General features: G+C 46.1%; 1 protein-coding gene across 3 annotated transcripts in view; it reads right to left on the reverse strand.

Annotated features, from left to right (window-relative positions):
• Positions 1-530: 530 nt before the first annotated feature.
• LOC311598452 (UPF0538 protein C2orf76 homolog) overlaps positions 531-17,403 on the reverse strand; it is a 60,153-nt gene continuing 43,280 nt past the window's right edge. For 2 of the 3 annotated variants that reach the window (XM_084783490.1, XM_084783491.1), the window contains exons 4-6: positions 16,622-16,659; positions 12,485-12,566; positions 531-694 (exon numbers count right to left, since the gene is read on the reverse strand). In XM_084783490.1, the coding sequence (XP_084639616.1) occupies positions 618-694; positions 12,485-12,566; positions 16,622-16,659 (197 nt within the window). In that variant the 3' untranslated portion in view covers positions 531-617. Of the gene's footprint in view, positions 695-1,456; positions 1,565-12,484; positions 12,567-16,621; positions 16,660-17,403 lie in introns of all 3 variants that reach the window. The other variant, XR_014779541.1, reaches the window with a different exon arrangement.

The following is a 17,403-nucleotide window of genomic DNA, read 5'->3' on the forward strand; positions in this document are numbered from 1 at the left end:
TCCCGCACAGGCCGGGGTGACAAGCATGTGCTACCACCACACAGGCCGTGGTGACAGACATGTGCTACCGCACAGGCCGGGGTGACAGGCATGTGTTACCGCACAGGCCAGGGTGGCAGGCATGTGCTACCGCACAGGCCGGGTGATAGGCATGTATTCCCGCACAGGCCGGGGTGGCAGGCAAGTGCCACCGCACAGGCCGGGGTGACAGGCATGTGCCACTGCACAGGCTGGGGTGGCAGACATGTGCTAGCACACAGGGTTTATTCACTGCAGGAGAGGGAACTGGGGCTTTGTGTGTGCTAAGCAAGCATACTCACTGAGCTTTGTTTCCGAGCCCTAAGAAGTGATGCTTTTTAAACACTTATTCTTAAAAATCAAGGGTTTTGCTCATTTTATAACAAGAAAGGAAAGAAGGAAGTGAGGAAGGAAGAAAAAGAAGGAAGGGCAGGTGAGAAAAAAGGAGGGAGGAAGGCAAAGAGAGAAATGAATGGCAGAAAGGGACCTCTATAGAGAGAAAGCAAGGCAAGGATTTTTTAAAAAGAGATTTATTTGACAATTTAGAAAAAAAAGTTACTTGCGCAATGAAGGTATGCAAAGGTGTCCCCCAGACACCTTCACCAGGATGAGATGGGATTAGCTTTGTATCTCTTATAATCTTCTTCGCAGAAGAATGCAATTTCAGTTTCACTGGCTGAAAATAAGAAAAACAGAAAAGGAGAGAAAAGAGATTTTAATGTGAAACTAGATTTTAAGCAACTATGGAAATCCATATTACATTGGTTTGTTATCGTAGGTTTTTAAAATGAAAAGATAAATTGTTGGCTGGACTGCATAATAACTTTTTAATCAAATCAATCAGAAGTTTTAGTGTGGTTATAGGAGATCAAACTCAAATAATTTATTTTAGAAAAAAAAAAAAAGTAACTCAGGCTGGCACGATGGCTCAGTGGGCAAAGGAGCTTGCAGCCAAGCCTGGCAGCCTAAGTTCGATCCCAGAGTTCACATGGTGGAAAGAGAGAACTGACCCTCTCATGCTGTCCACACACACACACACACACACACACACACACACACACACACACACACTTTAAACACTTAAAAACAATAACTCCTAAAATTAAAATCAAGAGGTAACACAAGAGTGAAGATTCTCAAGAAATACTAACATTCCTCATTTATACTCCTGGAAAATAAAAAGCCCTGATCTCTCTCAAACAGGCTAGTCAATTCCAGAAAGGAAGGGTCTCCCTCCGCCTCCCGAAATTAGCCTGTAGGTATAATAATTTAATACTTAGAGGATCAGTAGAATATTTTACAGATCACTTTACATTCTCCCTCATGACCCATCAAAATATGTGTCTGAAGAAGTTAATTTTTGGCCCTGCTCATGACTAATTCATGAGGCTTCAGCAATATGCAAAGTGAAAGGCACAAATTGGCTTCTGTACAATACCTTCAAATGCCTCTAATTATTCACGGGGGAAATGGCTCAGCTAAAGGACCCACAGAGGTTCAGGGCGGCCACAGTGCTTTCAACCTAGCAGGTCAAGGACTCCGTCTTCTAAAACAATAAGTCAGCAGCATTATTAATTCAGATCTGATGGCGAGCCTTCCCATTATTAAACATGTGGTTCTTCAAGGGTGTTGGCGCCCACAAGTTCCACACACTTTTTTTTTTTTTTAAATTAAACCCGGAGTTAATACAGTCTGCTCAGCTTTCACAGAAGGCAAAAGGGCCCTTCCGAAGCTCAACAAGAAAACAGACATGATTATTCGTAATGAATACTGAATACTCAATTAACATAGGCGCTCCAAAGAGACAAGTAAAACTCTTCAACCCAAATAAATAGGATGAGGAGTGCAGAGGATTATTGCTGCTCTGTGGCGTACAACTCTAATCTCATCATTAGATTTTATCACAAAAGAATGAAATTCAAGAGATTAGTGTGACATTTCATTAGGAATGTTTTTGTTGTTTGCAAGAATATCATATGTAGTATCTCTCTACCATAAGCTGCTCTAGAGAAAACAAATATTGAGAGAAGAAAAAAACTATATGGCCATATCCACAGATCCTCGATCCAGACCTACTGCATCCTCGGGATTAAGTTTAGTCCAAGTGGTGGATAATTTGATTGGGAGCCCTCATCACATTGAGCCTGGGTGGAGGACACCTCAGAGAGAAACTGAGACTCAAAGGGGCTGGGAGCCGAGACTCCCTAGGCAAACAGTGAGCTGGTGTGGTGCAGTTTTGCAGCTTGGCAAGTAGTCACATCTCAAAGAATGGCCAAGAGGCTCTACACCGACCATTGGCTGCTTGAAAAAAAAGGGGGCTACAGGGGCTGTGGAGACGGCTCAGTGGGTATGAGCACTTGCTCTGCAGGGCTAAGGACATGAGTTCGAATCCCATGCGTCCACATAAAAGCTGAGCATGGCTGTGTGAGCTGGTTACCCCATCACTGGGGAGTGGAGACAGGAGGGTCCTGAGAGCAGACTCACCAGCCAGCCTAGCTGGAACAGTCAAAGAAAGAGTCACAGAGCTCTGGTTCAGTGAGAGACCCTGTCTCAAGGTAAAAAAGCCAGAGGGTAGTAGAGGAAGACACCAGATGTCCTGTTAGTCCAAGGTAAGGTATTTGGAGCACCATCCATTGTAAAACAAAACAAAGCTCCTTTCTGCAGGGAAGCATACTCAGAGGTAGAGCTACACCACCGATTCCTCCCTCTCGCCCTTCTCTTCTTTTGGACAGGGTTTCTGGCCCAGGGTGGCTCTGAACTCTTTATGTAGCCAAAGATGACCATGGACTTCTGATCCTGCTGCTTCTACCTCCCCAGCTCCTGAAAAGCAAGTCTGCACCATCAGCCCAGTTTATGCTGTATGGGGGCTGGATTTCAGGGTTCTGTGTGTTCTGTGTACACACACTCTCTACCCGCCAGGCTATGTCTCTAGCCCTCCAGCTGTGTGTCTAGTACAGAAAGCAAAGGCATATGTTCTTAATAATCACAGGGCAGGACTCTGTCTTCATGTGCCATTCCATAGGGAACGTGCGGTCTTTGCCCGCCTGGTGCTTGGCTCACGTCACTGAGTGGTCCTCACCCCTTGCATTGCCTGCCTTTGACACTCACGTGCAGCCCCTCAGGATAACCGGACAGAAAGCAAACACTGACCAGGCACTTTGGTGGTGAGGCTTTAGTAACTCGGAATTTATGGCTTTTGTTTGCCTCTGTTTGTTCTGACGCAGGGTCTCACTATGTAGACCAGGCTGCGCTCAGCCCACAGAGGCTGTTATGCAAGCGTAGAGTGTGCTGGTTTTCTGTTTGTTTAGCTTGGGTGTCTGAGGAAAGGTTGTGCTGTACAATGAAGGCTGATGGTCTGGAGCTCATGTCCACCACCCCTGACCCCCGTTTCCCCAGCACCAAGATTGGAGGTGTGTGCTACCACAGCTAGCTGAAACTCAGTGTTTCTAAAGTGTGGAGAGCTACCAAGGCTCAGAATAAAATCACTAAGGTATTATTCTCAGCTCACTGCCTCCCAGTCTCTCTGGAAAACTGGGCCAACAAATGGATCATTTTAATGCTTCAAATTATTTTTGTTGTTATTATTATTATTATTTACAGTTCAACCATAACAAATCAGAAAGCACACACTACAAACTATTTTGACTATTCAAAGGTAAAACATAATGGACTGTGGCTCAGTAGTTAAGAGTATTTTCTCTGCAGTAAGAGGACCTGAATTTGTTTGTGTGGTCACACAACGCCTACAGGCCCAGCTCTGTGAGAGGTGGAGGCAGGAGGCTCCCTGGAACTTGGTGGCCACCACCCTAGCTGCAGGTCTCAAAGGCGTTAGGTGGAACTCCATAACGGAACATCCTAACACCCTCCTCTGGCCTCTGTGAACGTCCACCCCCTCCAGACATGTACACTACACACATGCACACATACAGAGTAAAGCATGAGACAAATTTAACCTCCATGTGGTGACACACACCTGAAATCCCAGCACTCGGGAGGCAGGAGCAGGCAGATCATTGTGAGTTCGAGGCCAGCCTGGCCTACAAAGTGAGTCCAGGATAGTCAAGGCTACACTGAGAAAACCTGTCTCGAAAAACAAAAAAACAAAACAAAACAAAACAAAACAAAAACTCGGTATATGTTGAAAACATTTTAGAAAATGAGTTTATGTACTTAAATTATTTAACAATTTAAATAGAAATTACAGGTGATTCTCTCTCTCCCTCTCTCCCCTTCTGCCTCCCTACCTCACCCCTTTTCTCTTGTTTGTTTTTCAAGTCAAGGTTTCTTGGCTATCCTGGACTCCCTTTGTAGACCAGGCTGGCCTAGAACTCACAGAGATCCTCCTGCCTCAGCCTCCTCCAGTTCTGGGATTACAGGCCTACACAATCAGGCCTAGCTAGCTGATTTTCTTTTTAAAACAAAGTTTCCTGTAGACCAGGTTTTTCCTATGTAGATGAGAATGACTCTGAACTTCTTCTCCTGCCTCCCCCACCTCCCAAGCTGGGGTGACAGGCACGTACCACACTGGGGAAGAAGCTACCGGCCCTGTGGTGATCAGCAAGCCCTCCGCCAAGGGAGCTGCAGCCCTGCCCACAAACGGTTTTCATGACCACTACATCATCACTCTCTCCACTAATACCCCTTCAGCTCTCAGTCTCCGGGTTTGATTTCTTTAAGCACAGCAGAGAAGAGCCCACAGGAAGGGCAGTTGGCTCTGAAGTAAATGTGCTTTGAGCGCAGTACAGTCAGGCACAGAGGTCTCAGTGAGGGAATCTGAAGACCGTGAGATCCCAAACCAGGCAAGTGTCTTCATGTCACTATCAAATGAAATCAAGGAGAGCCCCCCAAATATCAAGAGGCGGTGGAGCCTCTTAATACGGGCATGCCAGAGTAACATCTAGACTTACAAATTTTATAACACTTCTAAGCAGATTTCACACACGCACACACAAACACACACATGCACGCATGTGCACACACATACCTCTTTAATGAGAGACTGATGATTACCTGAATTAAGAGAAAGCAAGAATAATCTATTCCAACTTTGAGTAACAATTTAATTACTCCTCTGACCTATGAAAACAAACTTATCAGGTATCAACAAAGGCACACTACAGGCTCTCTATCCATATTCCTGACTTAGGTTGTGACTTGTGCAGTCTGAGGAAAACTGACGTGTGTGTGCTGGCTTTGTGACACAATCTGGACAGACTGTCAAGTGATGATAACAGCATTAAAAAAACCCAAATAAACAAAGAAAAACCAGTTCTCAGAGCCAACTGAGGTCCAAAGACAAAGTTTCACCCTCTTTTCTGTCCCAGGAAAATAACCTATCCTTCCTTTTGTATGCATGTGAATGTGTGTACATATGTATGTGTGGATGTGCATATAGCAGCCGGAAGTCACCCTTATGTGTTATGTGTCAGACACCACACACCTGGCTTTGTTTCTGAGATTTAGTTCTTTTCATTTTATGTAGATGGGCGTTTGCCTGCATATCTGTCTGTACATCACATGTGTATAGTACCCGTGACAGCCAGAAACGGGTGTCAGATGCCCTGAAACAGTCACAGATGGTTGTGAGCTACCATGTGAGTGTTGGGAACTGAACCTGGGTCCTCTGTTGGGGGGCAGGGAAATCCCAACTTAGATCTATAAACTCTGCAGAGTAGAACTCAGAGGTGCGCTCACTTCTAAATGTTTATTGACGGAGTCTGGAATGCAGGGAGGAGGTCTAGACTACTGGGCTCTCTCTCTGTCATGCCCGTTTTGAATGCCTGTATTGGGCTGGCTATGTAAATCAGCCAACAGAGAAGTTTTCAAACAACACGTCGAAAACAGCACATAATGATACATCTGAACTTCCATAGATCAGGCTCAGGCCTGCATGGTGTTGGAAAGGTAAAAACATCTATGCAGTGGGATGCAATCCAGCCATGAGAAGAATAGAATCCAAGCATAAGTAGCAGCATGCATGGGACCAGATGCATTAGGATAAGGACATATACCAGTCATACATACAACCAGGACATGCATACACCAGCCAGTGGCTCAGTGAGGAAAGTGCTCAGTGCAGTGCATTAGATCTCCAGCACCTATGCAGAAAGCCGGGCATGGACGTCCACGTCTACAACCCTAATACTGAGGAGCAGGAGGCAGTGACAGGAGGATCTTTGGAGCTCATGGGCCAGTCAGCCTAATTGAGTCTAATTGAGCCTAATTGGGTCAGTGAGACTGTCTCAAAAAATCAGGTAGAGAACAACTGAGAAAGATAATCAGTGCTGCTCTCTGGCCTTCACATGGAGAGACACACACATGAACTTAACCCCACTGTGGTGGTTTCAATAAAAGTGGCCCCCAACGGGGCTCTGCTCAAACTATTACACTAACCAAGGACAATACAGTAGTAAACACTGGACCCCTCTTTGATCTACCCAATGGACAGGACATTCTCCACAGTTATGTGGAGAGCAGGGACTGACTTTGACATGAGCTCTGATGTTCCATATTTGACCACCTCCCCTTGGTGGAGAGGCCTGGTAGCCCTCAAAGAAAGAATAAGCAGGCTACCAAGATGAGACTTGAGAGCCTATGACCATATAGTGGGGAGGAGGTCTCCCTCGGTCATAGACCTAGGGGAGGAGAATAGGGTGAAAGCGGGAGGGAGGGAGGAACGGGAGGATACAAGTGAGGGGATAACAATTGAGTTGTAAGCTGAATAAATTAATAAAATTAAAATAAAACAAAAAGAAGTGGCCCTCAGAGGCTCATAGGGAGTAATACCATTAGGAGTTGTGGCCTTGCTGGAGTAGCTGCGGCCTTGCTGGAGTAGCTGCGGCCTTGCTGGAGTAGCTGTGCCTTGATAGAGGAAGTACACCCCAGAGGGTGGGCTCTGAGGTCTCAGAAGCTCAAGCCAGGCCCAGTGGTTCACTCCCTCTTCCTGTTCTCTGCAGATCTGGATATAGAATTCTCAGCTATCTCTCCAGTACCATCTCTGCCCGCAGGCCGCCATGCATGACAACAGACTAAACCTCTGAACTGTGAGCCAGGCCCAATTGAATGCTTTTCTTTACAAGAGTTTCCGTGGTCATGGTGTCTCATCACAGCAATGGAAACCCTAAGACACCCATGCACACAAACATATACAAATTCTATACACATTTGTTTAAAAAAGCTGTTTTCATGGAATGGCTAATGGCTTGTAGGAGTCAGGGTATGTTGCAATTTGAAATGGCTAGAAGGAAGGCTTTGGCATGTTTCCAACGTAAAGAAGTGATAAATGTCTAAGTGATAGCCTTCATCATTGTATATGTGTGTAATGTGTGTATATATACGTGTGTGTTTATGTATCAAATTATGATAGCATACTCCACAGAGTGCACAAATATCTTTACTTGTAAATACATAAAAATATATACAATCATTATGAGTCAAAAAGTGATACTTTAAAATAACAACAACAACAACAAAATGGCAGGGGTAGAGCTCGGTAGTGCCTTGCCCGCCAGGGTGTGCAAGGCCCAGCGTTTAATCCCTAGCACTGCTTGATAGAAAGGAAAACAGAAACAAAACCTGAAAAGACAAACACTGACACTAATAAAGGAGGACAGGCTGAGGACGGCGCAGAGGGTAAAGTGATGCCTTCCAAGCCTGAGGATCTGCCTTTTCAAATCCCGTTCCAGAGGCAAAAAAAAAAAGACAGGCATAGTGGTCACTGCTCGTAATCCCAGTGCTGTGGAGGCAGGGACATGTGGCACCCAACTTAGTGTCCTTGATGACTGTCAGGCTACTGAGACCCTGTCTCAAAAAGACAAGGTGCACAGCGCCTGAAGGATGACAGTGGAAAGCCGGGCATGGTGGCGCACACCTTTAATCCCAGCACTCAGGAGGCAGAGGCAGGTGGATTGCTGTGAGTTCGAGGTCAGCCTGGTCTACAAAGCGAGTTCAGGACAGTCAAGGCTACACAGAGAGACCTTGTCTCGAAAAACCAAAAAAAAAAAAAAAAAAGAAAAAAAAAAAGAAAAAAGAAAAAAGAAAAAGAAAAAGAAAAAAAAAGGAAAGAAAGAATGACAGTGGAAGCTGTCCTCTGGCCTCCACACTCACATACACACATATGCACACTTATATATGCACGTGCCCCTGCGTGCACACAGACACACACACACACACACACACACACACACACACACACACACGAGTCTGTAGGGGTTCATTATGAATCTGTTTTGGAATTCCAGCCAACAGTACTGAGTCTGTCACTGTTACAATGTTAATGTGAAGCCACATCGTGATACTGTCAGGAAAAGAAAACATGTCTGTCCCAAGATATTGCTCCCCAGGAAAGGATCAGGAAAGGGCCTCGAACCTTAAGGAACTGCAAACCCCACGCTGTGAAGCAGTGGGAGCCAGAAACTTCCACAGAGGTTCTGTGTGTCAGATGTGATGGAGAGGTTCTGGGTGGAGGCAGAGGCCAGGAGGCTGATGGCAGAAGTGACACATAAAATGAAAACCAACCGCAGGGGAGTTGTGGGATTATTACAGAACAGAGGCCGGCAAAAGCCCCTCCCTCAGAGAAGCAGAGCTGGCGTGGCCCACTGTCACCGGCTTCAACGTCTGTACAGTAAAACACCCTGCTCTATGAGAGTCATTAAGCCAGGAAGTCCTTCTCAAAGCAGGACAGATCCAAAGGGCACAGATTCAGTAGTAGCACAGAACAAAATGGAATAGAAAAAATATCACTGCAAAAACTTAGGGGCACTTTTCTTTCCGAGGTGAATTAGTTCATGAAACTTTAATTATCAAGAACAACCAACCGTTAACTCATTTAAGTTGAAAATCTTGGTGAAACTCCCTCTCCCTTCCTGGAAGTAAATAGTATACTTCTTTTTTAATGTGTGCTGTGTAGGTGCATGTGCTATCTGCACACATGTGCACACAGAAGTCTGAGGACAGTGGCAGTGCCATCCTCCATCTTATTTCCTTGAGAGGGCCGCTCACTTAACCTGGAGCTCGGCTGGCAGCCAGGAGCCCCCGTGAGCTCTGTCTCTGTCCCCCACAGCTCTGGGGTTATAGGTGAACATGGGCGGCCATGCCCAGCTTTTCCCATGGGTGCTGGGATTCGTCCTCAGGTCCTCATGTCTGAGCAACCAAACGCCCTTACCCACAGAGTAAATTCCCAGCCCTGAAGCAAATCATCTTTATTTATACAAGGCCACAAACCAAAAGGGTGCCACGGTCAGGTGTGGAATATTCCACAGGGTCCCAGGAAGGAGGAAAGGCCACAGAGGGACCCAGTCTTGCTCTCTCTGTCCCCCCCCCCCCCCGTTCTCCCCCTCCCCAGCCTTTCTTTCTCAACTCCTGTACAAAGTCAGAACGGCAAGTTCATCACGCTGGTGTTATTCCCATGGCAACTGGCTGTGGTAGAGAGTGACAGCTCCTCAGCGAGATCAAGGAGGGAAAAGGGAGCAAGGGCTGACTTTGAGTTTGTCTCTTAAACCTCTCCGAAGCCTAGCCAGACGCAGGCGGGAAGGAAAATTCCCTAGAAAAATCACACTTGACAACTCCACTCCCACTTGTAATTTCCTGTTGCTCTCGGGGGACCTTACGTCCTCCCCCAGCTATAAGCAAGGCTTGCTCCCCAGAGGACAGGCCATGGCTCTAGGAAGCCGAGGAAATTGTTTCTAGGAGGGTCCCACATGCTGCCTTGCCAGGTCTAGAGGGCATTTTGGGGATCCCTGGATCACTCCAGGCTCAGAGGTGAGCCCACAGAAAGGATCCAATCTGAATCAAAGTCTGATCAAATCATTTAAACAAGAATGGGTAAAGTGTTTGTTCTGTAAGCATTAAGACCTGAGTCCCATCCTCAAAAATCTACATTTTAAAAACGCCGGACGTAGCAGCACCCTCTCGTTAGCCCGCCATTGGGAGAGCAGAAACAGGCAGGTTTCTGGGGCTCACTGGCTGGCTGGCCTAGCCTAGTTGGTAAGGTCTAGGTTCAATAGGAGAACTGGTCTCAAAAATAACATCAAGATTGAGTGAGGCAGACACCTGACAAGATCCGCTGGCCTCCACACAACAAATGTCAAGTTGACACAAAACTGACCACTGCAGTCTGGTTACCACTGTCAGGGTCGCATTTATCACCTTTCCCCCTCTATAGCATCTGCTCTGAGGTCATGAGCTCACGTCTTTATGAGATGGTAAGATGGCTCAACCGGTACCGGCACTAGTTGACAAGCCTGAAGTCCTAAGCTCCATTCCCTGGGAGGAGAGAACCATTTCCTCAGGCTGCCGTCTGATCTCCAAATGCTTACCTGGTGCACACCACTGCAACACACACACACACACATGCACGCACACACGCACGCACACGCACATACACACATGCAAAACATGTATACTTTTTTTTTTTCCTTTTTCAAGACAGAGTCTCACAGTGCAGCTCTGGCTGTCCTGGAGCTCACTATGTAGACCATGATGGTCTTAAACTCATACAGCTGCCCAAGTTCTGAGATTAAAGGCATATATCACTACACCCAACAAATAAAAAAGATTTTAAAATTATCTTAACATTGTAACATTAATCCATCTGGAATTTCTTTTTAAATAAAGACTGAGTTGAAGATTACCAATGTGTTTCCTGGAAACTCACATCGTTTTTGGCTAATTCATTTCTTCCCTATTTTTCCGAGAGACGCTAACTTTATTATCTTTTTCCAGTTGGCACTGGATTTTACACTGCTTTTCGCTGAGCTACTTGTCCATTCCCACCCAAGGCAGGTCTATCACACTCAGTTTGGCTTAGGCTTTTACAGCAAGCCAGGCTTCTTCCAGGCTCTAGAAGTCTCAATTAGAGAAGAGCCACCGGCCACAGACGCAGCACGGGTACACCAAGCGTCAAGTTAAAAAGTCACTGACACAGAGGAACCATGCAGTGCCTATCTGATGGAAGGCTTTTTCCAAGTAGCAGAGACACTAATTATTACTTATTTATTTCTAGGCAGGCTCTCATCAGGTAGTCTAGATTGGGCTTGTACTCATAATGCAGTCCAGGTTGACCTGAACCTTGTCCTCCAGCCCAGGCCAGGATAAAGGCACGTACCACTGTGCTCAGAAAGGAAGCCATTAAATAGTCCCAAATTTAATTTTACTTCTAGGGAACTTGATCCTGGATGAAGTTACAGAAAATAATATAAGCACTAGAGAATACAATTCCTGTGCCCGATTCATAGAGACAGAAAAAATGTGTTTTATTTCAAACAGCAAGAAATCTACTATATTCATAATATGAGCAGGCACTAATTGTAGCAAGTTTATAGACTTAACAAAGAGATGCGATTTATGACTTTATAATCTGCCATTTATTTATTAGAGAGAGAGAGAGCACGTAAATACCCATGCAGATGCAAGAGTTTGTGTGTATAGAAGCCGGAAGAGGATGTCGGTTGTCCTGTTTGCCACCTTATTCCCTTGAGACAGTGTCTCACTGAACTTGCAGCGAGGCTGGCAGCCAGCAAACCCTAGAGAGCCTCCTGTCTCCACCTCCCGCACTGCGGTGGTTACAGGTGCATACACAACCACACCAGCTGTTTTACAGGGCTGCTGGGAATCAAGTCCAGGCCTCATGCTTCCATAGCACGCCCACCTACCCACAGAGCCACCTTCCAGCCCCTTAACCTATTATTTTAAATCCTAGTGCAGCGGAAAGATGTGAATTCCTGACGTTTGTCAGTGAAAGTCAGTCGCAAAGCCGTACAGCTCCCCAGAACAGCCTTCACTGTTTGTGTCTCTCACGCCCTGTACATGGGGACTTACGGAGGCAGTGTGCACTGTGACACCACCTTGCTCCCTGACCATAGAGGTGTGTCACAGGTAGCGCGTGCCTTCTGCTCAGGACTCCTACTAATATTCACACGCACCCTCTTTAGTGAAGGCAGAAGTGGAATAACAGTGACATCTAATGGCCAGGAGACACAATATTTCTTTCAAATAGCACTGAACGTACACTCTGGGTTGAAAGGCTAAATCAGGTAATTTTCCACTGTACACACCAGCCTTAGTTTAAATTTCAGAGCTTGGCTAGCGCTCGGAGTCTTGAGTGACTTATCAGAAGTTACGCTGCGTGTTGTACAAACAAGATCTCATTTCATTATTCCACATTAGTTCCACTAGGTCCATTTCTCTCCAATAGTGCTGATAACAGTCGGCACTTATTGTGCTAATAGCCTGTCAATCATTTGAAATGACCCTCACCAGAGTTCCCAGAAAACCTGAGAAGAACTATTTGCATTCCGCACATACGCAGAGCAAATGCCAGTGCCCTTGGTCAAATGCTCGGAACACACAGCATTCTCAGCACAGGGGCATTTACTTTGCCGAGAATTTTCCAGAGTCGATCAGCCAGGAGGCCTGGCACGCAGGCCGGGAAGCCCAGTGTCCCTCCGTCCACCCGGGCCCTTCTCACCTATTCCCGAGTCCTTCAGCGTTCTGTCTTCTTTCAGCAGGAGTGTGTCATCATCCTCCAAGCCCAACACAAGCTCATTTGTCTAAAAAGAAAGGACCCCACTGGATCAGAACACTCGGTCAAACATCCTGAAGACCCCTGAGTGTTGCTTGGAGGGGTCAGGGAAACAGTTCATTCAGTCAATCCAGGGTTACAACACAGGGTCCCCTGGGGCCCAGCTCATTGCACTCAACGCTGCCAGCTTCTCCAAGCCTTGTGACCTTGCAGGTAGGGAAAGGGAAACCAGTGCAGCAGGAGGATGCGCGATGCTCCATCTATGCACTGACTAAGCCCTCTGGGTCTGCTGTCACCAGGTTACATAGTCACCACAGGCACATGGCTCACCAGAGGTGGAACTGAAGACACACTCTTGACAATGTGACAACTGAGAGGAACAACCTGGCCTTAAGTGGTCCCGAGGGCACACAGTTAAAAAGCACGTGAATGTGTGAGTACGTGTGGAATGGAGGCCAGGGGTCAATGTTACGTGTCTTCCTCGATCCCTACTCCACCTTATTTTTTGTGACAGGGTCTTTCACTGAACCTGGAACTCACTGATGGGCTAAACTAGCTGGCCACAAGTCCGGGGGATCTGCCTGCCTCTGCTCCCCTGCACCGATTACACTGACTGCCACCACACCTGCCTCCTTATGTGAGTTTTGGGGACCTGAACCGTGGTCCTCATGCTAGCAAGGCAAACCCTTTATTGACTAAACCATCCCCCAATCCCAGTGTACCCTAGTTCTAGAATATATCTGAGGCCGACTCAACAGAAATGTCTGATGCCCAAACAGAAGCCCCACAAGCCAGAGGCCACGTTCCGTGGTTCACGGACTTCACTCACTACAGACAGAGGGCCTGAACTCCAGCGCACACTCTCTGAGATAAAATGAACACTTTATTAAAAGTGCTTTTAGAACACAGTCTAAATACAAAAGTCTCCAAACACATGAACAGTGAAAATTGGAACGCCCCCTATCCCCTATGCCCAGCTACGCTGTCCTCCACAGAGCCTGTGCCTGCCCGTGTGTGCCTCCTGACACCATCGCTGCGTGTGTCACGCATGTGGAGATGTGCCTGTGAACCCTGCTGTGCAGATAGAAGTAAATCGTCTGTATGTGCTGTCTTATACAATCTTACTTTTTTTCTCTCTTAAAAAATATGGCTTGTAAGGCGGGAGAGAAGTCTCACCGAGTAAGAAAGTTTTCTGAGCAAGCATGGGGACTTGATTTCAAAGCCCCAGTCCCCTCAAAAAGCTGAAGGTGCCTGTGACTTCAATGCTATATGGAGTGGAGACGGGAGTCACTCAGGCTTACTCCCTGCCAGCCTGATTCTAGGCTCAGTGAGAGACACAGAACAGGACAGCAACATCCTCCTCTGGCTCTGCACATACACACACGCGGGAGGGAGGTGCTGAGTGCCAGCATTCATGGCTCAGCTTCTTGGTTATAAATGCCACGCTCTCCCCCTCAGGATGGACTAAGCCCTAGAACTGTGTTTTAAGTCTATAAAATATAAATAAGTTGTTTTTGTCAGGTATTTCTGCCACAGCAGAGAGAAAAGTAACTAATAAAAATGTAAAATAAAACCGTACCTTGACTTCCCTACTGTTTAGAAATCAGAATGGAAACACTCCTCAGATGAAGCCCATGATCAAACTGTGCTACAATATTCTGGACCCACGAAAGGAACATAAAAGGCCACATTGTAGCCTCAGACATGTGTGAGCCCAATATTTTGAGACACTGTCAAATTTTCACATGCACTAATTGTCACCAAGTCCCTAACCTGAAACCAACTGACACCTCTGCCACTTGTTCTTGTCATCTGTGACACGTTTATCTGAAACTTCGAGTTTACACTGTGCCAAGGACTTGGAATAAGAAGGGAGGGTCCGTGAGATGGCTGAGGGCAAAACCACCTGAAACCAAGCCTGACGGCCCGAGTTTGATCCTGGAACCCACATAGTGGAAGTCGAGAATCCTGAAAATTGCTCTCTGACCTCCACATACGCACCATGGCACGCATACACCCACATACACATGCAGTACATGCGTAACAATGCAATAAGGATTTTAAACTTTATGAAATACTTATGACCCAGGCATCACATTAGGTGCTAGAGTTATAAAGAGGCATGAATAAGATATGGTCCCTCAGGGCTGGGATGTAGTCTAGTCGGTGAAGTGTGTACCACACAAGTTTGAGGACCTGAGGTCAACAGCTGGGCATGGTGGTGCATGCCTACAATTCCAGTGCTGACAACGTGCAGAAAGAATGATCTTGGACATCAGCCAGCCAGGGTAGACGAATCACAAGGCCAGGGTCAGTGAGAGATCCTGCCTAGGAGATAAGGTGGAAGCCAGACTTGGTGGTGCACACCTTTAACCCCAGCACTCTCAAGGCAGAGGGAGGTGGACCTCTGTGAGTGTGAGGGCAGCCTGGTCTACATTGCGAGTTCTAGGCCAGCCAGATCTCCATAGTGGGACCCTGTCTCAAAAAACAACAGCACACGTACATGCACGTATACACCTGTCTCTCTCCACACATGTACAGATATACATGTACACACAGACACATACATACCCACACAGAGGGGTGGCCCTTACCCTTGAGCAGCTCATATAAAAGTGAGCTGACAGTTTCAATGAGGAATCTATGGAAGGCCTCTGAGGCTCAAGAGAAGAGATGTGCCCCATCCCATCTGCAAAGTACAATGTTGCTGGCAACGTCATCAAAACCTTACGTGAAACTGCTGCCCTGCTCTGCTCCGTGCACTTTCAGTTTCAAGTTCCCAAAGCCCCTGGGCAGACTGGGAAGCCAGGACAGGCAAAAAACAAAAACAAAAAAAAACCAAAAACAAAACAAACAAACAAACAAAACATACAGAGTGAAAGGGTTAAAGAGAAACAGCGTGTTTCAAGAAAAAAGGGTTAATCTTGAGCAAACTGAGCTGCCAGCAGAGCAGCCTTGGGTTATGAGGTCACCACCATTAGCTTTTCCAGTAGCCAGCAAAAACCTTGGATATCTAAATGCTTAGTGTTTCGGTTGCGGTAAACTTGGTCATTTGAAAAGAAAACTACTAAAAGCCTCACAGCTCAAATGGCCTGTGCGTTAATGCTGAGAAATACGGTATGTTCCACTGGCACCTCAAACAAGCCATTCCTAGCAGTACTGGCTTCTTGGCAAGAATGTCTAAGCTTCTCAGGGCTTGTGGTGAAAGAAGTCATTTGACTAGTGAATGCAGGTGCAAGAGGGACATAAATATGAAGTAACGTCTTGCCGTTAGGAAACCGCTTTGGAGTCCTAGCTCGAGGCTCAGCAGCAGGTAACTAAGAGTGACCAGGTCACAGAAGAAACTATTGATCCAAAAAGTATTTGGTTCATTGATAATCCTTTCAAGAAAGCAACAAGTCTCATTCATATTAGAGGAAAAAAATCATTTTTTAAACAAAAAGAGGAGAATGTATAGTGGAAAGTTCTGGTGTCTTTAAAAACTCAGTTATGTTATGTAAACATGTTTTTGTTTTAATCTCAAGTGTGGGATATAGGACTGCCTTAGTTTGTCCACAGCTGATAATTGCCTCTTGCAGCTCAGAGAGGGGCATGGTCTTTGGCAGCTGGAGTTAGTGGAATTCTGAGGACTCTTGGGGAGTATAAATAGCAGAGCCCAGAGAGAGAAGTTAGTGGAATTCTGAGGACTCTTGGGGAGTATAAATAGCAGAGCACAGAGAGAGAAGGGGGCTTCAAGGAGAAAGATGGAGTAAAGAAGGCTGCCGATTCTTCCTGCTGCAGTTGCTGTTTGCTGTTGCCAAACTGCTAGATATCCTGACAACCACTGGACTTGTCTCAGTGAACCCAGCAACCCCAACCATCCGGAACTAAGTCTAAAGAGATCCATGCCTGCTTTTCCTTCTAACCTTTCTCTCATACCTAGGATTGGAGGTTTGAAGGGAGGTAGAAGCTTAAGGAACATCCAATAGTTTAAAAACAGCACTTACCCATCAGGAACCTCACTCGTCAGCTCCCCTACCCATCACACACCTCACCTATCCAAAACCCCACCCATCAGCTACGCCCCCACACACACACACATACCTTTGCTTTGTGAGCTTGATGAAGAATCTTGAGTGTATCTGAAAGAAAAAGAAAACAAGTTCTTCCTTCACACTGATTTATCCAAAACCTGTCATAATTATTAGATGAGGTGTCCTATTTAATATCTGCTCTGCTGTGAAAGATAATACATTTTAGCAAATTATTCAACGTATAGGAGACCAGAGGTGGAGCTCAGTGGTGGAGAGCTCACTGGAATACGAAGGCCCTGGCAAGAGGAAGAAGGGGAGAGGAGAGAAAGGAACAGAAAAGGAGAGAGGGAGAGAGGGAGAGGGAGCAAGAGAGACACACAAAGATACTTTAAATTTATAAGTGTCCAACCTTTTGACATTGAGAGCGATGAAACTGTCATAAGTTCATATGAACAGAGTTCATAATCGGGAGGCATTAAATTACAAAAAACAAATCACAAAACCTGCCATAATGTTTTAAGTAAGTGCCACTTTTGTATTGGGCCTCATGAGGCCTGTGGGTCAGACACGCCTACATGCGTTCAGAGTTTAGGCCTTTGGCATGTAACAGTGAAATACCAGACGTCTGAAACACAAACACATAACAGCATCTTATCTTCCAGAGCCACTAAAAGTTAAGAGTGAACAATTAAAAAGAATAAAAAGAATACAATCCGCATATAAACCTTAAACTAAGACACAAGTGAACAGCTGGATGGTAGTATACATCTTTAATCTCTGTATTCAGGAAGCAGAGGCAGGCAGGGCTCTGTAAGTTCCAGGCCAGCCTGGTCAACAGAGCAAGTTCTGGCC

This window comes from Acomys minous, assembly GCF_964271855.1.
Source record: "Acomys minous genome assembly, chromosome: 1".
NCBI classification, from domain to species: Eukaryota; Metazoa; Chordata; class Mammalia; order Rodentia; family Muridae; genus Acomys; species Acomys minous.